Source organism: Phyllobates terribilis, unplaced genomic scaffold, assembly GCF_046119375.1.
Source record: "Phyllobates terribilis strain yellow unplaced genomic scaffold, ASM4611937v1 Scaffold_1__5_contigs__length_1240528914, whole genome shotgun sequence".
Taxonomy (NCBI): Eukaryota; Metazoa; Chordata; class Amphibia; order Anura; family Dendrobatidae; genus Phyllobates; species Phyllobates terribilis.
In genome coordinates this window covers 543,569,682-543,596,512 of record NW_027362761.1, presented here as the reverse complement: position 1 = coordinate 543,596,512, position 26,831 = coordinate 543,569,682, and the positions used below count along the sequence as shown (strand labels likewise).

At 44.6% G+C, this 26,831-nt stretch overlaps 1 protein-coding gene across 11 annotated transcripts in view; it reads left to right on the top strand.

Annotated features, from left to right (window-relative positions):
- CELF4 (CUGBP Elav-like family member 4) overlaps positions 1–26,831 on the top strand; it is a 1,491,885-nt gene that overhangs the window by 1,375,608 nt on the left and 89,446 nt on the right. For all 11 annotated transcript variants that reach the window (XM_073680446.1, XM_073680445.1, XM_073680444.1 and 8 more), the window contains one exon: positions 10,060–10,140. In XM_073680446.1, the coding sequence (XP_073536547.1) occupies positions 10,060–10,140 (81 nt within the window). The remainder of the gene's footprint in view (positions 1–10,059; positions 10,141–26,831) is intronic.

The following is a 26,831-nucleotide window of genomic DNA, read 5'->3' as shown; positions in this document are numbered from 1 at the left end:
TCTCTATACAGAATAAAGGACCCCATATAATGCTCCATACAGAATGGGCCCCATATATTGCGTCATGCAGTATGAGCCCCATATAATGCTCCATGCAGAATGGACCCCATATATTGCTGCATGCAGAATGGACCCCATATATTGCTTCATGCAGTATGAGCCCCATATATTGCTCTATGCAGTATGAGCCCCATATATTGCTTCATGCAGTATGAGCCCCATATATTGCTCTATGCAGTATGGGCCCCATATATTGCTCCATACATAAAAAATCAAATACTCACCTCTCCTTGCAGGTCACTGCTCTGCTCCGGTCTCCTCAGCGTTTTCCGTCTCTCTGCACTGTGACGCTTAGAGCAGAGGACATGCTGTAGTGACATCATCGTGCCCTCTGACCTGAGACGTCAGAGTGTCAGAAGACGCCGGCGCTACGGCGGAACAGGGAGAGGTAAGTATTGCAAGTTCTGGGGCCCTGAACAAGCAGGGGGGGGCCACTCGCAGGCGCTGTACCCCGGGCTCCCCCGACTCACGGGCCCCACAGCGTGCCCGGGTCCCCAACGGTGAGTGGGCACCCCGCTTGCTCAGGGCCCCGGCACTTGCCTTGAACTTGCTGTTGCTGGCCCTGCCCCCTGGTGACACAGTACTGAGTGTTGAGGAGTTGTGAAGGTTAGGTGAAAATAGGAAATAGTTTTTTATTTCCCCACCGGGTCCCGCTGAGAATTACTTTCAAAATAGGGAAAACCTCTTTACAACCCATCAAAAGGGTTATTCCCATCTCACAAAGTGGCATATCGCTAGGATATGGCGTCACTTCATGATCGAGCTCTAGTACGCCTGTTGAGTCTGAGAATGAAGGGGCTTCAGCGCTGATTTGCAGTTTTCGCCCGGGCTGCAGTGGTCACAAGTCCCAGCAGGTAGTAGACCCTTTTGGGGTACCGGGCAGTGTTATAATGGGATTGTCATGGGATTGGTGAGGTGAGCATGGCTTATTCTATTTTTTTGACCCTATGAGAATTTTGTATAACATTTTTACCGACCGGACAATCACCCTTAATGGAATGGGGTCTTGATGCCAGGTGTTAGGGGTGCCCATGAGAATGACAGTACCGGGGTCAAGCGCTACAGAGTCTTCATTCTCAGATTCTGTAGGAGTCCCAGAGATCGGAGCCCATGATCATGAAGTGATGGTGTATTCTAGCCAAGTGTCATCAGTTTATAATGCGGAAATATGGAAATAGCCCAGTAACATGATTGACCTACTGACTGGTGGAGAACATCGCAGTGAGGTTGGATAAATTAGTAGTAATTTACACTTTTATTTCACGTGAAAAAGAATGCGGATGATTTAATATTTTTTTCACTCGCCAATATATTTTTATTTCTTAAGCTTATTAAAGTTTGACTTCTTCAAGCATCATTGCCTCGGTAATTCAGAAGTGGTTGAAGTCATCTCACCAAGTTACTCAATAGGCAATGGAGTCTTCAGACTAACACAGAAGGATGTATTTATCATCTAAGGAGACAGTCCCCCATCAAGTGTGCCCACCCTTACCTTTCCTTACATTTGATTGAAGACTTAAAGATCTCACAAATGAAATTCAATACAAGATAGTGACATACTATCCATACATATGACGGTCTACAATTCACATCACAGCCACTGGATGGCCACATATAGCGTAAACATCTCCCAACAGAGTATCATAAATTAATTTTTCTTCTATAAGCTGGTGATCTTGTGCCCCTTATCCTGCGATATTTGTTAAATTAACCAGAAAAGGAAGGCAGGACACATCTGTAAGAATGGCATCATATGTGGGGGTAACCTTCAAGCTGCCAAGGAGGAAACATAAGTTGGACAGGATGACCTTCTCCTATCCTATCCTACCGTTATGCCATTAAATAATTGACCCTGAGGTGAATGGTTGACAATTACGTTCCTAACACTAATTAAATATCATGCACATTTGGTCAACCTGGGCATGCATGTTTATAGAGGTGTTAAAGGGGTTGTCTACTAATTTAACTTAAAGGGATTGTCCCCTTTCAGAAAAGTTTTCCCTATAGGTTTTGTAAGGCTATGTTCAAATATCTTGTTTTTTTCAGCGTTTTTTCATGCATTTTGTTATGGAAATTTGCAGCTGCGTTTTACAGTGCTAGCAAAGTGTATGAGATTCCAGAAATCTCATGCACACACCTTGGTTTTTTTTATCAGGATTTTGTGCTTTGCATGTTTGAGCATGTCACTTCTTTCAGCGTTTTTTTCAGCGTTTTTCACCCATTGGAAGTAATGGGTAGTGAAAAAATGCAGAAAAAAATGCCTAGTGTGACCATAGCTATCAGGTTTTGCTGCGTTTTAGTGAAAATAAGCAAGTACAACAGTATGTGAAACACATTTATTTTTGTGATTTTACCATCTTGGGAGGTGTGAAATTGAACAATGCCTGAGGAACTGAATGGCAGACCATAGTGTGAAAGTAAATAGTGTCATACAAACTCAATGCACTGCCAGTGTCTTAGGTAAACTATTCCTGAACAATTCACCTCCCCCACTGTTACATCTGAAGTTCTGGTTAACATGATTTCACATATGTCTTTCATTGGTGTCCTGTGTTCATGTTTCTGTGGTGGAAGCAAAATTGAACTTTGGGATCCCGAAAAATGCACCAAAAAATGCACCAAAACCTGCATTTTTGATGCAGCTTCTTTCCTGCCAAGAGAGCAGGTTTTGCTGCAGAAAGAAAAAACGCTGAAAAAACGCAATGTATGAACATAGCCTTAGAAGTAAAAGAAAAAACACAAATTGTGCCTTTTTTGTCCAGGTCTGAGTCTCTGCCTGATGCAACAGACTTTGGGAGAAATAAGTTATCGGTGAGCTGCAGAAAACTGTGCTCAGCAGCTCTACCGATGTAGGTATCACGAGCCGCTGAAAGCTGCTCAGCTCAGTTTTCTGCAGCGCTGACAACATAACGTCAACTCTACAGATGCCAGCGACTCAGCGTCGAAGTTTGTTTGTCATTTTTTTACTACTAACGGAACTTGAAGAAAAAGTTTTTCTGAAAGGTGATAAATCCTTTGAATGGTCCTATGGTGGTACTAACTTAAAAAAAAAAACTCACCTGCCAGACCTTCGCCGCTCCTCCTTACTGCCGGTGGTGTCTCCTGCCAATCTCCTGGCTTCTTCTTCTTCCAACATGGAAGTCTCCTAGTTCTTTCTCCTGGCTTGAATGGAACGTGACCACTGGTGCATCCACCTCCCAATCGGAAGAGGATGCCCAGAGACAGAGGAGTGATGTGGGTCCACTAGAGGAGTATGTGGTGTTTTCTATGTTAGCACCACCATGGCCCCATTTATAAACTAAGTTCAAATCATTGAAAACCCCTTTGAGGCTGATAGATGTCCAACAATCATTTGCCAAACAACTGTGGTCATTTAAAGGGAACCTGATGGTTGATTTACGCTGCCCGAAACACAGGCTGCATGGAATAGACACTGGCTGTGAAGCGTTGCATCATATCAAAGCAAACAATTTGGAAAGCTGGAGAGACTTGTCAGTCTGGGAGAGCGGGGTGGGGAGAAGCCGCTGGGGACTAGCCTCTCGGACTAGTCATGCAAGATACATGGTAACTGGTTTTGTGAATTTTTGGCAGGAAAAGTCACATATTTCACAAAATGTCATAAAAAAATGTGCCAAAATAACTTTCGTACATAAAATCACTCCACAGGGGAGACTCGAGTAGAGTTGGTCCAAATTTTGCTACTTTTGTAAAAAGTAGCATTTGATGGCTCTGTCTAAAATATCTGGAAAAGCCACATTGGTGTAAAAGTCAGAAAACGAGCTAAACCATAAAAGACAACATGAAAAAAGACGCAAATCATTTGATGTATTTGTCGCAAATCAAAAAGTCGCCGATTGAGAGATATTCACACCAAAAACCTGTCGGAAATACAATACTGATTCGGACCCTTTAGAATTTTTCAATCTTATATTTTCTAAAGATTAAATTTGGCCAACAGGCCGATGTCTGGGTAAGGAAGGATTGGGCACGTTGGACTTCTGAGTGTCCAATCCTTTGTTCTTAGTAGAGATAAATCACTGCCAGAGATTTCAGACAGCATCTTATTCCCCTCACCCCAATGAAAGTACACATTGAGCTGAAAATGCAAATCTATGGGGGGGATCATGGGGAATAGGTGTCAAATGAGTGAGCTTCCAATCATTATGTAAAGTGTCCGGACAGCCTGAGATTGGCCATTGCCTGGCTGATGTCTACCAGCGGTTTGTGAGACACCAACTCTCCTTAAGATCCATAATATTGATGAAACTAATCCCATTACAATGAGAAAAGATAATGATGATCAGTTTAAAGATTTCCCAAGATGTCTGTTACTCTTTTAGAGGTCAATTCATCAAGCAGTTTACACCCATTTTCTGGTGTAAAAAATGTTTTAAATGTCACAATTTTTGTGCAACAATATTGTGACTTTTGAGGGTTTTACGCCAGTCACTGCCATCTTCAACAACTTTTTAAAACAGTATGGGGCATGGCTGAGCTCGCCCAACAAGTTCATCATAGAGGTGGCAAATCAAGTTGACACCAGTTTTTGATAAAAGGTGTACAAAGTTCACTAAGAGGTGCAAGCCTTTTCATGAATTTGGCCCATTTTACTCCAGCGCTCCTCTCATTAAAGGGATTGTTCCATGAACAAAGTTCATTTTAATCAATAGATCTTAAAATAATAATAAGCTGCACAATTGGATGTGTTTTAAAAAAATGTTCCTGTGCTGAGATAATCTTATAAATGTGCCCCTGCTGTGTACTGTGTAATGGCCGTGTCTGACCGTGCAGGAACATGGTCTGATCATACAAAGCAGGGGCGCATTTATAAGATTATCTCAGCACAGGAACATTTTTATTTAAACACATCCAATTGTAGAACTTATTATTATTCCAAGATCTTTTGGTTAAAGCTAAATTTCAAATTAATTTTGTTCATGCAGGTGCAGACGAGCGTATATTCTCTCATCCAAGAGAATCGGGCCGATTATGCAAATGAAATCAGAGTTTCATCACAGTGTGATACGATTCTCTCGAATGAGGAGAAGAAATTCCTCCATCTTCTCCATTCTGTGAGACCACGGAAATCGGACTGCGCTCAGATGTCATCCGAGTGCAGTCTAATGTTTTCCACGCATTCATTGACTTACATGGTCGAGTGCAATCTGAATATCAGATCAAACTCGGACATGCAGCGATTTTTTTTCCTCCGATAGCGCCTGTCTGAGGAACAAATTGAACATGTGACATGTGCACTGCCCACAGGGTAAAATTGACCTGGGTGTGATCCGATGTTTTGTTGGATCACACTCGGACAGAGAAATATGCTCGTCTGCACCAGCCCTAAGACTTATGTACAAATTGCCAGTCTTGGTGAATTGGCACTGTTGTATGATATCTAGCTTTTTCAGGCGTTCTCATTACTTCTCTATGATCTTGCTACAAGTTCCCTAAGTGCCAAGATCCTGGTTGTGACCATTTAAAGTGGAACGGTCACTTCTCTTGACACCATGTCTATTTTTCTAAATACCAGTAATTGTATCCTTCCTAAAAAGCCCAACAATTCCATATTGTTCCCCTGCTGTTCCTCTTTGTAAATTCCTAAATAAATTGACTACATGGCGTTAACAGTTGGGGGTCTGTCTCTATTGTCCAATCATTGCTGACAGTGTCAGACTATGAAACAACATATCCCTTTAACAAGTAAATTGTCTCTTCAGAGAGGAAGAGGACATGTTAAGCATGTCAAGGTAAGGAGACTTTTAAGCCACAATGCTCCGCGAGGAAATTGTCTCTTCAGAAAGGAAGAGGACTAGAACGCTAGTGCCACCTACAGGAAGTAGCAATCCTAAAAGTCAATGTCGACTCTCTAACGAGCCTTGTCACATGACTTAGGATAAAAACCAGAACCAAAATCTTAATTTGCAGACACTGTATTTCAGGGTACTGCCCCTCGTCAGTGCAGAGTGTGAATTAGCATATTTCCCGGAGGAGCATTGCAGCTTAAAAGTCTCCTCACCTTGACATGCTTAACATGTTACTCTCCACAAGGAGAATCATTACCCCTTGGATCCCGGTCAGATGCCTCTCACCTAGCCAAACTAGATCTCACACTTTGCACTGATGAGGGGAAGTACCTCGAAACACTGTGTCTGCAAACTGAGATTCTGGTTCTGGCTTTTATCCTAAGTCATGTGACAAGGCTCGTTAGAGAGTCGATATTGACTTTTAGGATTGCTACTTCCTATAGGTGATACAAGTGTTCTAGTCCTCTTCCTCTCTGAAAAGACAATTTGCATATTTCCCAGAGGAGCATTGCAAAGCTTAAAAGTCTTCTCACCTTGGCATGTCAGGCTTGACATGTCACTTTCGGCAAGGAGAAACATTACCCCTTGGATCCCGGTCAGACGCCTCTCACCCAGCCAAACCAGATCTGACACTTTGCACTGATGAGGGGCATCACCCCGAAACACAGTGTCTGCAAGTTGAGATTCTGGTTCTGGCTTTTATCCTAAGTCATATGACAAGACTCATTAGAGAGCCGATATTGACTTTTAGGATTGCTACTTCCTATAGGTGGCACAACAGTTCTAGTCCTCTTCCTCTCTGAAGAGACAATTTGCATATTTCCTCTAGGAGCATTGCAGCTTAAAAGTCTCCTCACCTTGACATGCTTAACGTGTCACTCTCCACAAGGAGAAACTTTACCACTTGGACACCTTTAACAAGTGTAATGGTGACACCCAGTTGTCAATTTATTTGTAAATTTCCAGGAGGAATAACATAGGAACAACACAGAGTCATCTTCAGGAAAAAGATGTTCCAGAATTGATATATTATTTGAAATACAATTGTTTACTCAACCAGACACATCAGGAGCGATGACCAGTCCGCTAAGACATAATCCCAGCAGCACGATCGTCTTCTACCTTCCGAGTCTTGGAATATCTACGTCAGTGTAATAAGATCAGTCTGACTCTTGATGCCTCCGCTGACTGTCATCTATTTATTTCAAACGTTCACCTTTCATATTAAAAGACTAATTCAATGAAATCGAAAGCCTTCAAGAAAAGTTCAAGAAGTCTTAGTAAATCTCAGTAAGGTCACCGGTTACCTTGCCTCTAATCAATTTACCCCTGTGGAGAGGGCACATCCTGCCCAGCGCCCAGAGACATGAGATTAAAAGAATATTTATTTCTCAAATAGTTGAAACTTGTATTCAGATGTCTTACACTGTTGTACTGTATGTGCTCAACACTCCAATGGGGTGACTCCTGATTTCTGAAACCTAAAAGTACAGATTTCTTACTTTTCCTCTTGCCTAAACGTATAACAAGATAAACAGAGCAAGAGAACCAGCTTTAAAAAAAAAAAACATTTTTCCGGTACTCTATCGGGAGATGTTTCTACAAAATGTCTCTGTATGTGGCCACTGCTTCACTGCAATGTATATTGCAGCCTATTTAGGGGTTTTATAACATTTTATGATATTGCATTGAATTTAAATAGTGATATATTTGATTCCTTAATAACATTTCTGAAAGTGTAATTTTGGCCGACACTGACACATAAACATCACCCGACAGAGTATCACAAAATAATGTATTTTTTAAATGCTGATATTCACCAGATTTGTTGAGTCATGAATAATGGTACGAAAGGACACATCTGTAGGTTGGAAGAGCATGGCTATTCTATAAACAAATCTACATTAGTACTGTGAGCTGAAGGGAAAGAACCAATAAGCACAATAAATGTAAGAAAATCTATACAAAAAATGTGCAGGGCTCAACATATTAAGAAAATATGTATATTTTATTTTTTATTAGATAGTATTTTTAAAAAAACAATATAATAAACATACAAAGTTAGACATTAAAAATACTATAGAGGGGTGGGTAATGACACTGCCTGCCCAATAAATATATAGGATAGGTCAAGTAGAAAAAATTAAGTGAATATCACATGTACAGTCTGAGCATTGAAGACGGATACTCAAATGATCATATGAGCCCAAAAAAGTAAATGCCAAGAGCACAGCTATAAATATTCAAAAAATAAATAAATAAGAAGAAAACAATGGTGAGAGAACTCATCAATGAAAAAAACACACTGACGCGCGTTTCGCATTAAGTTTCATCAAGGGGCATGAATACTATCTAATAAAAAATAAAATATACAGTATATACTTTCTTAATACATTCTCCAACTATCCAGACTTTAATGGGAATCCGTCACCAGGTTTTTGCTATTCAATCTCAGATCATCATAATATAAAGGTAGAGACCCTGATTCCAGCAGCTTGCTGTAGTTTCAATACAATCAGTAGGAAATGATCACTGCAGGGCTAGGTGTCTCATGCCAGGCAGGCGAGCTAATCTGTGTAGCCCCACCACTGATTCACAGCTTGCTGACAATGCACAGTGTATACAGGAATCTGCCAATCAGTGGTGTGGGCGGGGTTATACAGGGCTCAGCATTCAGAGCACTGCTACATCTACAGCAGAGAAAACAGGGATTTTATCAAAACTGCATCAAGCAGACCAGTAAGTGACACATCGCTGGAATCAGGGTCTCAGCCCCTATATCATTCTGCTCTTGGATTACATAGCAAAAACCTTCTGATGGATTCCCTTTAAATGATGATGGAAACTAACATATGAAAAGAACAATAGAATTCTGGAGATTTCACAACCTGTTCTCACCACCTAGAGGGTGAATGATGTAAAATGACGCAATGGATCACCTTATGCTGTAAGTAGGTTATCATGATGATGAGAGGAGGTTCCAAGATTTGGGAGCAGAAGTGCTAAAATAGCAGGTCTGGCTGTTGCGGACCACCAGTAAATTTGCACTACACTGATGACCTATTTTTGCCAATAGACAGCAATAAATAGTCACAGCTTCCATCCACTAGTGATAATAGCCAATTGCTGATTTACTATGGGCCACTCTGCTCCTAAGTGGACAATCCCTTTAAATATCTTGTTTGCCCGCAGACTGCTTGCACTTGTGTGGAGCGTTACATGCATCAATCACCATCAGCCACAACCTGCAATCATTGGTCCTGTATTTACCAGAAGAGGTCAATGATAAACCAATGAATCACACAAATAATCAGTATATTTCCCAAACACACACGCTAGAACATAGGTTTAGCCGCAATGCCATAAGCCCAAATGTAAAATACTGTAGAAATACTTGAGAAAACATTACAGGGAAAATAAAGGCTGGTGTTAATAAGAATCTCAGTTAGATGTGGCATCCGATCTTGATATATTATTATGTTATGCCATAGCTACTGCAATAAAAGGGAATGTGCGGATTTTGATCTGACCAGCAGAGGGCAGCAGAGATAATACATTTCTATAGAAGGATTGCAGTCCTGCTTCCAAATTCAGAAATAATTGTATCCAAACACAAAGGGTAACCCAGCGCCGCCGTGCAAAAATTTCCATTTAGACCTGCATTGAGCTTGATTATAATCTGTCACCGTGCATAATCTTTTCTTGTGGCTTTTCACAGAAATCAAGCAAGATTGGATTTTGTAAACCTTGATGAGTGTGGAATGGCACATAAATATAGCAATTTGTATCCATTATTTCTTAGTACACAGGCCTTAAATATACATTGTTACGTTTCTTGCCATGTCAGCTGGGGGAACATACTGTACCATTACTTTTTCAGTGCACTTACATTTTGTACAATATAATTGGTACGTAGGTGAACCAGAAGAAAAATAGCAAATACCAGTATGATGTAGAAAAGGAAGGAAAGTGTCAGATCTGACAACACCGGGCTCCTGAATACCAGATTTCTTTAGTACTGCAGTCTATGAAACTTTCGCCTTTGGCACCGCAATTTCATGCAATATACTTTACCCTCCAATTATAAAGCATTGGGTCAGGAAGCCCTTAGTAACATTTACACCTTTTCTGTGGGAATGAATAAGAAGTTAATAGAGTCTTGCTGACTTCTCTTTTCTTGTTTCCCCAATAGCCGCTTATCCTGCTGCCTATGGACAGATCAGTCAAGCTTTTCCACAGCCACCTCCAATGATCCCACAGCAACAGAGAGAAGGTGAGTGCCGACCTGCTATAAGTACACAGTTTCCATATGTATCTGGGTAAAGGGGTTCTCCCAATCCATAAATAGGAGATAGTCCCTGCAATAATTAGAAGGGGGGTTCAGACCCTATTTTATCCTTCCTGTACAACCACAATGTGGAGAGATTTGCATGGAGTGGCGGTTCAGCATGCATGATGCTGCACAGAGCGGTGGTTGAGTATGCACGGTACTGCATGGAGTGGTGGTTGAGTATGCACGGTACTGCATGGAGTGGTGGTTGAGCATGCACGGTACTGCATGGAGTGGTGGTTGAGCATGCACAGTTCTGCATGAAGTGGTGGTTGAGCATGTATGGTACTGCATGGAGTGGCGGTTGAGCATGTGACGCGCCCCTGGGCCTGTGTCGCGCTGCGTTGCGCACGCGGGAGCTTACCCGGAGCCGGATCTCTTGAGGGTTGTAGTCTCGTGGCGGTGACCCGGTCCGTGCCCAGGGAGTCAAACTGAGCGGCGATGTAACAGCGGTAGATGCAGGACGACTACGCCACCCGTTGAATGCAGCTATGGAGCTGCCGCTGCAGGACAGTCCGCTGAGGCCGGTGGATGGATGGTGCAGCGTAGATGGTATAACCCCCAACGGGAGGGGTATGGCCTCAGGGCAGCAGATGTGGATGATGGGGGTAGCAGGAACCACTCAGAGACGGTGCGGTGTAATCCAGGGTCTTTACTGGTAACAACGATAGACCCTCCCGGAGTACTTGCTAGTGAACGGGGCCTGGTCAGTCCTTGAGCAGATGGGATCTCCCCTGGCCAGGCGGAGTTGTAGGCCTCCCAAACTGACTGTACTCTTCTGGCTACCTTGCTAGAAGCGGATATAAGTAGCCCACGTCCCTGAGTGTACCGTGTGGTGCTCACCCGTATGGCCGGTGACTCGGGGCCTTCTAATGGCTTCCGCTCCACGATGGCGGTGCTGGTCCCACGCGTGTGACCGTGCCTTCGGGTTTCTGGTCCTGAGGACCTGAAATCCCCTGCCGGTCGGCTTCTGCTGCTGGGTAAGAGTTAGTCCCCACAGCCTCGGACGCCGGGTCCGGTAAGAAAGCTTCTCAGTCAGGGCGAGCTCTGCAGCTGCCAGCCCCTGACTCGTAGTAATATTGCTCCCAATGAGCTTCTGCTGTTTCTTCCTATGCTGCTTCTCTGTCTCTACTCTCCTTGACTGACTAACCCTGCCTCAGCCCAGGGTTTATACAGGGGAAGTTCTTCCCCTCCCAAGACTGGGCAGGAGGTGTGGCATGCACAGGATCCCTGACCAAAGGACCTCCCACCTGCTCTCAGACATAACATTACATTACTGTGGAAAACCAGACCCCTGGGGTGCCACACATGCATGGTACTGCATTGAGTGGCGGTTGAGCATGTACGGTACTGCATGGAGTGGTGGTTGAGCATGCACAGTTCTGCATTGAAGGGGTGGTTGAGCATGCATGATACTGCATAGAGTGGTGGTTGAGCATGCATGGTACTGCATTGAGTGGCGGTTGTGCATGTACGGTACTGCATGGAGTGGTGGTTGAGCATGCACAGTTCTGCATTGAAGGGGTGGTTGAGCATGCATGATACTGCATAGAGTGGTGGTTGAGCATGCATGGTACTGCATTGAGTGGCGGTTGTGCATGTACGGTACTGCATGGAGTGGCGGTTTAGCATGCATGGTGCTGCATGGAGTGGCGGTTTAACATGCACGGTACTGCATGGAGTGGCGGTTTAACATACACGGTACTGCATGGACTGGTGGTTGGGCATGCATGGTACTGCATTGAGTGGCGGTTGAGAATGTACGGAACTGCATGGAGTGGCGGTTGAGGATGCATGGTTCTGCATGGAGTGGTGGATGAACATGCACGGTACTGCATGGAGTGGTGGTTGAGCATGCACAGTTCTGCATGAATTGGTGGTTGAGCATGTATGGTACTGCATGGAGTGGCGGTTGAACATACACGGTACTGCATGGGGTGGTGGTTGAGCATGCACAGTTCTGCATGAAGGGGTGGTTGAGCATGCATGGTACTGCATAGAGTGTTGGTTGAGCATGCATGTACTGCATTGAGTGGCGGTTGAGCATGTACGGTACTGCATGGAGTGGTGGTTGAGCATGCACAGTTCTGCATTGAAGGGGTGGCTGAGCATGCATGATACTGCATAGAGTGGTGGTTGAGCATGCATGGTACTGCATTGAGTGGCAGTTGAGCATGTACGGTACTGCATGGAGTGGCGGTTGAGCATGCATGGTGCTGCATGGAGTGGCGGTTTAACATGCACGGTACTGCATGGAGTGGCGGTTTAACATACACGGTACTGCATGGACTGGTGGTTGGGCATGCATGGCACTGCATTGAGTGGCGGTTGAGAATGTACGGAACTGCATGGAGTGGCGGTTGAGGATGCATGGTTCTGCATGGAGTGGTGGATGAACATGCACGGTACTGCATGGAGTGGTGGTTGAGCATGCACAGTTCTGCATGAATTGGTGGTTGAGCATGTATGGTACTGCATGGAGTGGCGGTTGAACATACACGGTACTGCATGGGGTGGTGGTTGAGCATGCACAGTTCTGCATGAAGGGGTGGTTGAGCATGCATGGTACTGCATAGAGTGTTGGTTGAGCATGCATGTACTGCATTGAGTGGCGGTTGAGCATGTACGGTACTGCATGGAGTGGTGGTTGAGCATGCACAGTTCTGCATTGAAGGGGTGGTTGAGCATGCATGATACTGCATAGAGTGGTGGTTGAGCATGCATGGTACTGCATTGAGTGGCAGTTGAGCATGTACGGTACTGCATGGAGTGGCGGTTGAGCATGCATGGTGCTGCATGGAGTGGCGGTTTAACATGCACGGTACTGCATGGAGTGGCGGTTTAACATACACGGTACTGCATGGACTGGTGGTTGGGCATGCATGGCACTGCATTGAGTGGCGGTTGAGAATGTACGGAACTGCATGGAGTGGTGGTTGAGGATGCATGGTTCTGCATGGAGTGGTGGATGAACATGCACGGTACTGCATGGAGTGGTGGTTGAGCATGTATGGTACTGCACGGGTTGGCGGTTGAGCATTCATGATACTGCATGGAGTAGCAATTTAACATGCACGGTACTGCATTGAGTGGCGGTTGTGCATGTACGGTACTGCATGGAGTGGCGGTTGAGCATGCATGGTATTGCATAGAGTGGTGGTTGAGCATGCATGGTACTGCATTGAGTGGCGGTTGAGCATGTATGGTACTGCATTGAGTGGCGGTTGAGCATGTACGGTACTGCATGGAGTGGCGGTTGAGCATGCATGGTGCTGCATGGAGTGGCGGTTTAACATGCACGGTACTGCATGGAGTGGAGGTTTAACATACACGGTACTGCATGGAGTGGTGGTTGGGCATGCATGGTACTGCATTGCGTGGCGGTTGAGCATGTGCGGTACTGCATTGAGTGGCGGTTGAGAATGTACGGTACTGCATGGAGTGTCGGTTGAGGATGCATGGTTCTGCATGGAGTGGTGGGTGAAAATGCACGGTACTGCATGGAGTGGTGGTTGAGCATGTATGGTACTGCACGGGTTGGCGGTTGAGCATTCATGATACTGCATGGAGTAGCAATTTAACATGCACGGTACTGCATGGAGTGGCGGTTAAGCATGCATGTTACTACATAGAGTGGCGGTTGAGCGTGCATGGTGCTGCATTGAGTGGCGGTTGAACATTCACGGTACTGCATACAGTGGTGATTGAGCATGTACGGTACTGCATGGAGTGGCGATTAAGCATGTACAGTACTGCATGGAGTGGTGGTTGAGCATGTACGGTACTGCATGGAGTGGCGGTTGAGCATGTACTTTACTGCATGGAGTGGCGGTTGACCATGCAAGGTACTGCATGGAGTGGCGGTTGAGCATGTACGGTACTGCATGGAGTGGTGGTTGAACATGCACGGTACTGCATGGAATGGCGGTTGAGCATGTACGATACTACATGGAGTGGCGGTTGAGCATGCACGGTACTGCATGGAGTGGCGGGTGAGCATGCATGGAGTGGGGGTTAAGCATGCACCGTACTGCATGGAGTGGCGGTTGAGCATGCACGGTACTGCATGGAGTGGCGGTTGAGCATGCACTGTACTGCATGGAATGGCGGTTAAGCATGCATCATACTGCATGGAGTGGCGGTTGAACATGCACGGTACTGTATGGAGTGGCGGTTAAGCATGCACGGTACTGCATGGAGTGGTGGTTGAGCATGCGCTGTATTGCATGGAATGGCGGTTAAGCATGCACCGTACTGCATGGAGTGGCGGTTGAACATGTACAGTACTGCATAGAGTGGCGGTTGAGCATGCATGGTACTGCATGGACTGGTGGTTGTGCATGCACCGTACTGCATGGAGTGGCGGTTGAGCATGTATGGTAATGCATGGAGTGGTGGTTGAGCATGCACTATACTGCATGGACTGGTGATTGAGCATGCACAATACTGCATGGAGTGGCGGTTGAGCATGTATGGTAATGCATGGAGTGGAGGTTGAGCATGCACTATACTGCATGTAGTGGTGATTGAGCATGCACAGTACTGCATGGAGTGGCGGTTGCCCATGCACGGTACTGCATGGATTGGTGGTTGAGTACTGCTCCAGTCAAAGTCTAGGGGACTGATGGAAACTAGCAGGTACAGCCACACAGACATTGAATCTGTTTAGCTATGGGGAACGCACAATTGAATGCTTATCCTGTTGAGATGATAAATATCGATCTTGGGAAAATTAATTTGAATGTTGAAATCTTCGTCCACCCGACACAGATCTGCTGCATTCACTCTTCAGTAATTGCTGTAGAATTTTGTGGATTTTCTGCTGATTTAATCGTTAGAATGCCACGGCCCCACTATCAGTATTTGGTCAGTCATTTTTCTCAGGAGTGGGAGCCAAAACCAGGAGTGGGTGATAAATGCACAATTGACCAAATACTGAAAGTGGGGCCGTGGCCTAAGGGAGAAATGGAACTGCTCAATTACGGACCTATACAGCTATAGTGGCCACACCCGGGTACTACATATCCACCCCCTATTCAAGTCAATAGAAGGTGGATGAGTAGTATCTTGCAGTTCCATTCGCAGTCGACACCAGGAACAGCTGATTGGTGAAGGTGTCAGAAGTCACCCCCCCACCCCAATAAAACATTGATGACCTATTCTCAGGATAGGCTATCAATATTAAAGTCCCAGAAAACCCCTTTAAAATCTCATCCACTTTAAGGGAACTGTAGCACACAGCAGATCGCCAGAGTACAAAAATTCACTACATCAGTCCCAAATGGATGTATATGTAGGCCTTCATTCATCAAGGCAGGCTTTTTCTACCCCAGTCCAGCGAACCTGTGCAGAGCGGGCTGTTAATCAGTTTGCCGAGGACTGATTGGAGCACGCTCAGAGTAAAGTGAGTACAGACTATTACAGCCCCCTGCACCACCCCGATAACTATAAGTGAGCAGCTGCAGGGAGAATATAACTTCATTTTCTCTCTGTAGCTACTGCTCCAGTAAGACTGCCAGACATGACCTAAATGCTAATGACCTGGGATTATCGCTACATCTGCAGGTAAATAGTGTTTCTGGATGTGACAGGTAAACCTGTCATCTGATTCATGAATCAGACACTAGCTGCTTTATTGCAGTCGTGTATGTTTTACGCTGAAATGCTGCAGCATTTAAGTAAATATAGTTTGGAGAGCCAGCCCGGGAACCATGTGTCTCCAATGACTAGTCTGGTGGCTTCTCACCTCCCAAGCCCCCCAAACTAACAGGGCTCCACCTATGCATAAACACAGGAAGAGGCCCATGGAGGGAAGAATCCGCTGGAGACCATGTGTCTCGGATTACTAGTCCAATAGTCATTTCCAGGTGGCTTTACACCTCCCAGGTCCCATAGACTGATCGGTCTCTCCCTATGCATAGACGCAGATCTGTGTGGGGTTTGGAGAGGACAAACCACTGAGGACCATGTGTCTCCAATGACTAGTCCAAGAGGCCGCTCCTAGGTAGCTTCTCATCTCCCAGGTCCCCCAGACTGACGGGTCTCTCCCTATGCATAGACACAGGGAGAGACTTGTGTGGGGCTTGGAGAAGACAAACCACTGAGGACCATGTGTCTCCCATAACTAGTCCTGAAAGTTTCTCCTAGGTAGTTTCTCATCTCCCAGGTCCCCCAGACTTGTGGGTCTCTCCCTATGCATAGACACAGGGAGAGACCTGTGTGGGGCTTGAAGGGTGGGGACAAACGACTGAGGACCATATGTCTCCAATGACTAGTCCTGGAAGTTGCTCCTAGGTGACTTCTGACCTGCCAGGTCCCCCAGACCAACAGGTCTCTCCCCATACAATCACATAGGGACAAATCTGTGTGGGGCTTGAAGGGAAGAAGCCGCTGGGGACCGGCCCATTGGGCTAGTCATTTGAGACACACGGTCCGTGGCATAGTCCCCACCACAGCATTTCAGAGTAAAACATGCCAGGCTGCAATACCATTGCCAGACTCTGATTCATGCTGGCTGCGGTTTGGGCAGCATAATGTGAGATGGTTACATGTATGTAACACAAATATTGGAGACATAAGCTGGGGTCAGGTCATGTAACGTAACACTAATGTGGGGGCGGCTTCAGTGCCAATCAGTTATTTGCGATCAGAAGCAAGTGACTCTGAATCTCAAGGACAAGGATCAGGTGCAATGCTAGCTTACACTGCGCCCTGACCGTTGGTAGAACGTACTTCTCGTTATATTACTCACTTACTACATTTGCCCTTAGATCATTGTCAACTCTCTATTGAACTGAAGATCAGACTGGTTGCTATGGAGGTGCTGCCTGACAACCCAAATAAGAGACAGTGTATCCATAGCAACAAAGCAAAAATAGTATCCAAGGAATTAGCTATACAGTGCCTACAAGTAGTATTCAACCCCCTGCAGATTTAGCTGGTTTGATAAGATGCAAATAAGTTAGAGCCTTCAAACTGCAAACGAGAGTAGGTTTTATGAACAGAAGCATAAATCTTACAAACCAAAAAGTTATGTTGCTCAGTTGAATTTTATTAAATTTTAAACATAAAAGTGTGGGTCAATTATTATACAACCCCTATGTTTAATATTTTGTGGAATAACCCTTGTTTGCAATTACAGCTAATAATCGTCTTTTATAAGACCTGATCAGGCCGGCAAAGGTCTGTGGAGTTATCTTGGCCCACTCCTCCATGCAGATCTTCTCCAAGTTATCTAGGTTCTTTGGGTGTCTCATGTGGACTTTATTCTTGAGCTCCTTCCACAAGTTTTCAATTGGGTTAAGGTCAGGAGACTGACTAGGCCACTCCAACACCTTGACTTTTTCCCTCTTGAACCAGGCCTTGGTTTTCTTGGCTGTGTGCTTTGGGTCGTTGTCTTGTTGGAAGATGAAATTACGACCCATCTTAAGATCCTTGATGGAGGAGCGGAGGTTCTTGGCCAAAATCTCCAGGTAGGCCGTGCTATCCATCTTCCCATGGATGCGGACCAGATGGCCAGGCCCCTTGGCAGAGAAACAGCCCCACAGCATGATGCTGCCACCACCATGCTTGACTGTAGGGATGGTATTCTTGGGGTCGTATGCAGTGCCATCCAGTCTCCAAACGTCACGTGTGTGGTTGGCACCAAAGATCTCGATCTTGGTCTCATCAGACCATAGAACCTTGAACCAGTCTGTCTCAGAGTCCTCCAAGTGATCATGAGCAAACTGTAGACGAGCCTTGACATGACGCTTTGAAAGTAAAGGTACCTTACGGGCTCGTCTGGAATGGAGACCATTGTGGTGGAGTACGTTACTTATGGTATTGACTGAAACCAATGTCCCCACTGCCATGAGATCTTCCCGGAGCTCCTTCCTTGTTGTCCTTGGGTTAGCCTTGACTCTTCGGACAAGCCTGGCCTCGGCACGGGAGGACACTTTCAAAGGCTGTCCTGGCCGTGGAAGGCTAACAGTAGTTCCATAAGCCTTCCACTTACGGATGATGCTCCCAACAGTGGAGACAGGTAGGCCCAACTCCTTGGAAAGGGTTTTGTACCCCTTGCCAGCCTTGTGACCCTCCACGATCTTGTCTCTGATGGCCTTGGAATGCTCCTTTGTCTTTCCCATGTTGACCATGTCTGAGTGCTGTTCACAAGTTTGGGGAGGGTCTTAAATAGTCAGAAAAGGCTGGCAAAAGAGATCTTTAATCCACACATGTGAAGCTCATTATTCTTGGTGCCTGAACTACTTCTTAATACTTTTGGGGGACCAAACAGAATTCTTGTGGTTTGAGGGGTTGCATAATAAATGACACTCTGAATTAACTTTTAACGTTTTTAAAAAAAAAAAAAAAAAAAACAAAAACAAAATTTGCTGCAGTGCATTTCCCACTTCCAGGCTGATCTACAGTACAAATGTCACAATGCCAAGTTAATTCCGCATGTGTCAACCAGCTAAATCTGTAGGGGGTTGAATACTACTTGTAGGCACTGTACATCCATGTGGAGCATGGTGACATTGCGGCCTAGTAAGTGCAAAAAATGCTGGAGTCAAGAGACACTAGAGATGGCCCAGTGAAAAAAAAATGAAAGTTAGATCCTGGAAGAGTCAATTCCTTTAAAAAGGTTGCCCAGGCTTAGGGGTCAAGTCTGCAGTCACTCATATTGTGCACAGTGTGCGCTGTCAAGATTCCCTTATGCCGTTGTGATTTGCAGACATGTGCTCACATGCCGACTAGACGTGTGTGGCCTCCTCAATGTAAGTGGATTGAGTGAGACTGGACAAGTTTAGTTGGAATGTGGCTGGAACATGCAAATAGCTTACTTGTGGTCACATAACTACCTGCTCCTGGCACCGGAACCTGAGAATCCTCACACTGTGCACGCTATGAGGATTCACAAGTCTTTAGTTACTCCATTTACACCAAGCCTGGACAACCCCTTTACTATTAGAGTTCAGGAACCATTGACACCTAACCTAAAACTAGGCAGACTTTCTTGAGTAGCGTAAAGCTATTATTATTATTAAAGACTATAGAAATATCAGTATTAATAGAAAACTACCTAAAAAGTTAGAGACCAGTAGCAAGTTTCCAGGCACGTTGGCCACATGGCTGATAAGTGTTGTCCTTGCCATTACTCATGGAACGATATTGAGACTTCAAGCCAATACAACATGAGAAAAAAGTGTCCAGAAGAGCTCCAGAAAACTGACCTACTGGACCCAGGAATATCTGGGTGCCACATATTGCCGTATAGTGGGCCACATTGTGTATCTGACAATACCCTTTAATGCCGATTTCTATTATACATGGGCATTCATAGACCATAAACCCCTGGATAAATATTCCCTCCGACAGATGAGAGCAATATTGTGACGGCTGGATGTTTATACTTGGCGTTCGGCTTTGGTCAGCTGCCTATAAATTGTGCCTAACCTGCTAATGACTTGTACAGGACACAGTTTGTTTTGTTCTACATGTGCTAGTCGTGGCATCAATCTCCGAGTGGCTGGGATGAGCTGAAGTTTAATCAATAAGTGCAGGGAGGTGGTAATGGAACGGAGCTCACGAGAGGTGCGCAGCGGATGAGGCCGGGCTGGAGAGACCTGATTACGGCTGAGCCTGATATAGGCTGATCTCGAGCTATTCTTAAAAAATAAACACAAAGTTTTGGAAAACTTTCTACAGTTTTTACTGCCCTGCGCATTCAGGGTCAGTCGAGGACACCGGGCACTGACAGCGAGCCTCATGGAGCTAAACTCTGGCTATGAATTATTAATTGTTGTTGACTAGTTATGTCTGTGAGTTCATCGTGTAAGAAAAAAATATAACAAAAAATTCTGAGAAATGTCCAAAATCTGACCTGATGCCCCAACTGAGTAAAGGGTAATACAATCAGGGCAACACCTGACAGGCAGGCGAAGGGTCAGCCAAAGACGAGTCGTCAACTCTCTTGACCTGTCTAGTTAATTGTCGACTTGCGTCCACCCTTATGTGGCAGCATCTTTGCTTAGAGCACTCCATCTGTTACATCTGTGGGGTCCAAGTTCTGAGACCCCCACTGATCACTCTATAGACCCCTCTTGCTTGATCATGCACACAGAACAGAATATGGATTCAATAGAAAGCATAGGCTACAAAGGCTATCCGTACTCAAACCTGAGCTACATACTTCTCTGGTGTCTATAGGGGTCTCAAAACCCGGACCCACAAGATCTACAGTCAATTAGATGAAATATGAAAAGTTTAATTACTTTTTTCATCATGTATTTCCCAGAGGAATAATAGAGAAATTGTCAAATAGAATATAACAAGTGATGCTAAAAAGGGTCATGATTAGTGAACTAGCAATCTGTCTAGGATCACGTTTTTTAGAACATATAAATCCGCATATTAGACATCAATTTCAGCATGTTCTTGCAGCCCTTATACCCCCACAACTATAAAATGGCCTTTGTTGCACATGCTGTACCAGTCTGATATTTCCAGCAACTATCCCAAATGTTATGCTCTGTAAGATACAAAGCTCTACCTCCACTTCCTGTCTCCTGTCTTTGCTACTAGTGTTGGATCACACTTGACAACAGGCAGCGAACAGCAAATTACACAGAATTGAGATGCCTAGTCGACAGCAACATCATTTATAAATAAAGTGATGTGCAGAATGACTTTGTTACATATTCTGTCACATGAGATCACATTGTCTGGTCAGGCACCTCTTGCTACCAGTGCACCTCTAACTTCCAGTGCACCCCTATTTTCCAGTGCACCACTAGCTTCTAGTGCACCCCTAAATTCTAGTGCACCCATTGCTTACAATGCACCCCTATCTTCCATTGCACCCCTAACTTCCAGTGCACCCCTAACTTCCAGTGCACCCATTGCTTCCAGTGCACTCCTAACCTCTAGTGCACCCCTAGCTTCCAGTGCACCCATTGTTTCCAGTGCACCCCTATCTTCCATTGCACTCATTGATTCCAGTGCACCCATTGCTTCAAGTGCACCCCTATCGTCCATTGCACCCATTGATTTCAGTGCACCCCTAACTTCCAGTGTACCCATTGCTTCCAGGGCACTCCTAACCTCTAGTGCTCCACTACCTTCAAGTGCACCCCTAGCTTCAAGTGCACCCCTAACTTCCAGTGCACCCATTGATTTCATTGCTTCCCTAACTTCCAGTGCACCCATTGCTTCCAGTGCACTCCTATCCTCTAGTGCAGGGTTCCCCAACTCCAGTCCTCAAGGCCCACCAACAGGTCATGTTTTCAGGATTTCCTTAGTATTGCACAGGTGATGGAATTATTGCCTGTGCAGGTGATGCAATTATCACCTGTGTAATACTAAGGAAATCCTGAAAACATGACCTGTTGGTGGGCCTTGAGGACTGGAGTTGGGGAACCCTGCTCTAGTGCACCCATTGATTTCCGTGCATCTCTAACTTCCAGTGCACCACTAGCTTCAAGTGCACCCCGAACTTCCAGTGTACCCATTGATTCCAGTAAATCCCTAGCTTCCAGTGCACCCATTGCTTTCAGTGCACCCCTAACTTCTAGTGCACTCATTGCTTCCAGTGCACTCCTAACTTCCAGTGCACTTCTTGCTTCCCGTGTATCCCTAACTTCCATTGCACCCATTGATTCCAGTGCATCCCTAAGTTCCAGTGCAACCATTTCTTCCAGTGCCCTCCTAACCTCTAGTGCACTGCTAGCTCTTCAAGTGCATCCCTAACTTCCAGTGCACCCATTGCTTCCAGTGCACCCCTAACTTCCAGTGCACCCATTGCTTCCAGTGCACTCCTAACCTTTAGTGCACTGCTAGCTTCAAGTGCACCCCTAACTTCCAGTGCACCCATTGCTTCCAGTGCAGCCCTAATTTCCAGTGCACCCATTGCTTCCAGTGCACTCCTAACCTCTAGTGCACCGCTAGCTTCAAATGCACCCCTAACTTCCAGTGCATCCATTGCTTCCAGTGCACCCCTATCTTCCATAGCATCCATTGATTCCAGTGCACCCCTAACTTCCAGTGCACCACTAGCTTCAAGGGCACCCTTAACTTCCAGTGCACTCATTGCTTCCAGTGCACTCCAAGCTTATAGTGCACCCCTAGCTTCAAGTTCACCCCTAACTTCCACTGAATTCCTAACTTCCACTGCACTCCTAACTTCCACTGCACTCCTAACTTCCAGTGTATTCGTTACTTCCAGTGCACAGTTCCGGTTGCCTCCATTGGCGTTGTGTTCTCTTTAAATCCATAATCAGCCATTACCTGAACTCGGCCTGACATTATAGACAAGCGGGATCTGGATCTGGAGTCTGTTTACAAATGAACCTCCACTTTATTATGGGCCATTATTTCTACTTGTTAGACTTTTATGTAACAAGGCATCCATCATTAAGATGTAAGCACCTAAATGTCACCGCTATTTAGATGTAACGGGGATGGCAGCATTAACGATGCAATCTTCATTTTATCACTTCAACATTAAACATGAATTGATTTTATTTCTTCATATATCTATTTTGGTCGCATTAGCAAACCCTGGAAAAAAATCTAATTAGCTGCAGAACATAAGTGAGTGTTTACCGGGCATCACGCGGATCTAATTGTGGTTAGAGAACTGATGGCGCAGTTGTTACCTCCCCGGCGGCCCAGGGGATCATAGGTTTTCATCATCTACATGGAGTCTGCAGTTCTTCCTGTTTGCTGGAGATTCCTATAGACAATGTGCATTCTACCAAAAACATTGGTATCTGGTGCTAACCGCACTATGTCACCTAATGCCTGCAATTAATAGGTAGGAAGGGTTATAATAAGCAGCGCCAGCCGATCTGAGCACAATCTATAACTGGTATTGGTTGCTCATTCAGCAAATGAAATACAAATGCGTCAAATTTGTGGTTATTTGCCCATTATTTGGTTTTGATAACGAGACAATGGATTTACATATAGATTTGTTCGCCCTTAACTTTTGACTCAACATATCCTGAGATCAGTGGCAAGAGGTGACCTGCGTTTATTTAAAAAAATATCTATATTTTGAGATACTATGTCGGGAGACAATTCTACTATATGTATCTATATGTGGCCACCCAGTTGTTGTGATATGAATTGCATCCTGACAAGGGTTGAGTTAATGAAAAATTGAGACTTTCTTAAATTGATCAAGAGCGCACCGCTCCGCTGCCTCCTGGCTTTTTACTTGCCATATGACGGTGCACTCCTGACTGACTGTTCAGAACAGCGGCATGGGGCAGCATGGTGGCTCAGTGATTAGCACTGCAGCCTCACAGCACTGGGTCCTGGGTTCAAATCCCACCAAAGATAACATCTGCAAGGAGTTTGTATATTCCCCGTGTTTGCATGGGTTTCCTCTGGGTTCTCCGGTTTCCTCCCACACTCCAAAGACATACTACAAACATACAACAAACTAGATTGTGAGCCCCAATGGGGACAGTGCCCATAATGTCTGTAAATTGTCTGAAAAGAAGTGTAAACCCATCTGTACTTTTAGTTGGATGGGTGTATTTATATATCTTACTCTCTTATACAGCGCCATTAATTCCACAACGCTTTAGAGACATCACCATCGCTGTCCCCATTGGGGCTCAAAATCTACATTCCCTATCAGTATGTCTTTGGAGTGTGGGAGGAAACTGGAGAACCCAGAGGAAACCCACACAAACACAGGGAGAACATACAAACTGCTTACAGATGTTGTCCTTGGTGGGATTTGAACCCAGGATCCCAGCACTGCAAAACAACAGTGCTAACCACTAAGCCAGCATGCTAATCACTGAGCCAGCATGCTAACCACTGAGCCACCATGCTGCACATATGCTGGCATATGTCTTCCTACCCTTCCTTTAGAGACCATCGACAATGTAAAACATAAGAAAGTATGGTATGCGCGAAAACTGGAGTAAAAGATTCGAAAAGTCACAAAATTTTGGCTTTTTCACATCAATTTGAAGCAGCTGGGAGAGGATTCTTGTCATGTCCACCCGTCAAATTAATGAATAATGCCGGCGTTTTGATTGCCAGAAATGATCCTACAGTCCTTGACTGTTTCAGGTGCATCCCACTCAGAAGATGCTCCAAAATCATTAAGTGGTGTGCGCCTCTTAACGAATTTACAAAAAAGTGAAATCCTCTAGCGTTGAAAAAAAAAGTATAAAACTTCAAAATTATTGATTTTTAAAAAAAAAAAAAAATAGGGTGATGACAGCAAATGTAATTCCAAAAACCAATGCGTTGCTGCGTAAAGCCTTAATCATGGCGTGCGCCACATTTATTAAGCAGCGTGAACCTTTTTATGAAGTTGTTGCATCTTACTCCAGGGATCGCTTCATTAAGACTGAAAGGCACTACACCAGTCCTGATGAATTGACCCCTGGATTTTTTTTTGCTACTTTTGACATTGATCTGAGTCAACTCTCATTATACAAGTCCTAATCTATATGGAAGAGATCTAGAGGTAGAGTAGTAGCTCTCAATGGGTCTAGAGAGCTGCCGGGGGCACTGGCAGATTGATTGATATCAATCAAGACTGAGCCTGGTAAAACAAGAGTTTCCAGCAAACATTGAACTTACTGGTCCCTTCTCGGGAAAAAAAAGGCAATGTTCACAACAACGAAATAAATGGGATGTGAAAACCACTAGACGGAGCTATATAAGTTAGTACGACAATTGACAAGCCATTGAGAACTGTTCAGTCTGCTTTTGATGATAATGCAGTTATTATACAGACGTATCCTTCTTTATCTTTCCTATTGGCTTGATATATCCAGAGATGGGTGTTGCCAGATGACCAGCTGTAAAAAAAATAAAAACGATTTCTTAGTACTTTATCGGGAAAAATTTATGCTAGATGTGTCTGTGCTGTATGTGGCCACACAGTGGTTGTGATGGGCATTGCATCCTATTTATTTTTTTGCTAGTAAGTCATGGAAATGTAACGAATCTGCATTGTGAAAAATCGGAGTCATTAAATGGCTGGTCTGAAAATAATATTGATATTCATCCTCAATGTATCTCTATTTATTATAACAATATAATAGTTTTTCTGATATGGTTTAATTGGAAAGTCCCTATCCTTCCCTCTCTAATCTAACTGCCTTATTTTATTTTTTTTACCTATTTCTGTTTTGATGATGCTTCCTTTAATATTCCCAAGTGCATGCTGGGATACTCACACGGGATGTCATCAGGGAGCAGAGGCTGTGGTTACTGCCACAGCCTCTGTCCCTACTCTGGAACAAAGCATTATCAGTGATGTCTGTTTTAAGAGCTGGGCTAGTCCCTTCTCTACTGAGCATGCACCAGTTGTTAAATTTGACGTATGCTCAGTATGGGCTCCCTTCTTAACATGTAATATTCTTCTCAGTGCCCTCGTTTGCTGACTTTAATTATAAATTATGAACCAGCAATAGAGCGCACTGTCAGTGTGCATTGTAAGGAGATAACTCGGCAAGTAGAGACCAACCCCACCCCTGAAACAGACATCATTTGCAGGGGCAGGGTTGGCCTCTGCTAGCACTGACAGTGCGTTGTTGCCAGATCATCATTTCTATTTAGAGCCAATGAGGGAGTGCACTGTCACTGTGCACGAGAAGACTATTGCACAGTATAAAGGGAGGTTATGCTGAGCATACGTCAGAATTCACAACAAATGCATGCTCAGTAGAGCAAGGACTAGCCCAACCCCTAAAACGGACCTCACTGATGACGCTTCATTTCAAGATGAGAACAAAGGTTGTGGCAGTGACCGCAGCCTCTGATCCTTTATCATTTGAGTATACCAGAATCCACTGGGGATTCTAAAAATGAAGCGTCATCAAAAAGATAATAGGTAAAAAACTAAATAAATAAAGCAGTTAAATCAGAGAGGAAATGGTAGGGACCTTTTAATTAAACCGTAGTAGAAAAAGTATTATACTATTAAAATAAACAAAGAGACTTTTAGGATGAAAATTAATATTCGTTTCGGATCACCCCTTTAACAAAGTTTGTGGAAATGTGAGGGGGGGGGACACATCTCTATATACTTAACAGAAAAAGGACGGCTCATATTAATTCCCTAATCCTTAGACCTTTACTCCACCTTACTTTTTTTCAAGTTAAGTAGAAAAGTTTCCTTACTTTTCCAACACTTTTGAAGCTGTGGCAGTGCAACAATGAGTTCTGGAAATAAAGGGTTGAAATAAAATTGCCTCTATTCATTAATTAAGACTGCCCGCGCACTCTCGACTTTAGATTAAGCTTCTCTGCCACCTCTGAACTTAAGCTTTTGTATGAAATGCGGAGATCAGCTGCTCTCTCACGACAACGCTCTTAGCAAATTAGTGGGGGAAAATTGTGCTTAGCTAATATTCATCAAGACTTCATCTTCTATTAGTACCGGGAAATGCTCCGAGACCCTAATTGTGTTCACGCTGAGACAGAAGAATTTTAATGTACTTTAAATGGGCATCTGTCAGGGCATGGATCCATCTTCTTTCATTTTGCCAGCAAGGTGAATGAAATACAAAAATGAGAGGTGGGCAGGGGCCCTTGGGTCGCCCGATACATATCCTGCCATAGTCTAGCTAAAAACTCAATCAAAATATCGAAACATTTTCCCATGAAAGTACCAAAAT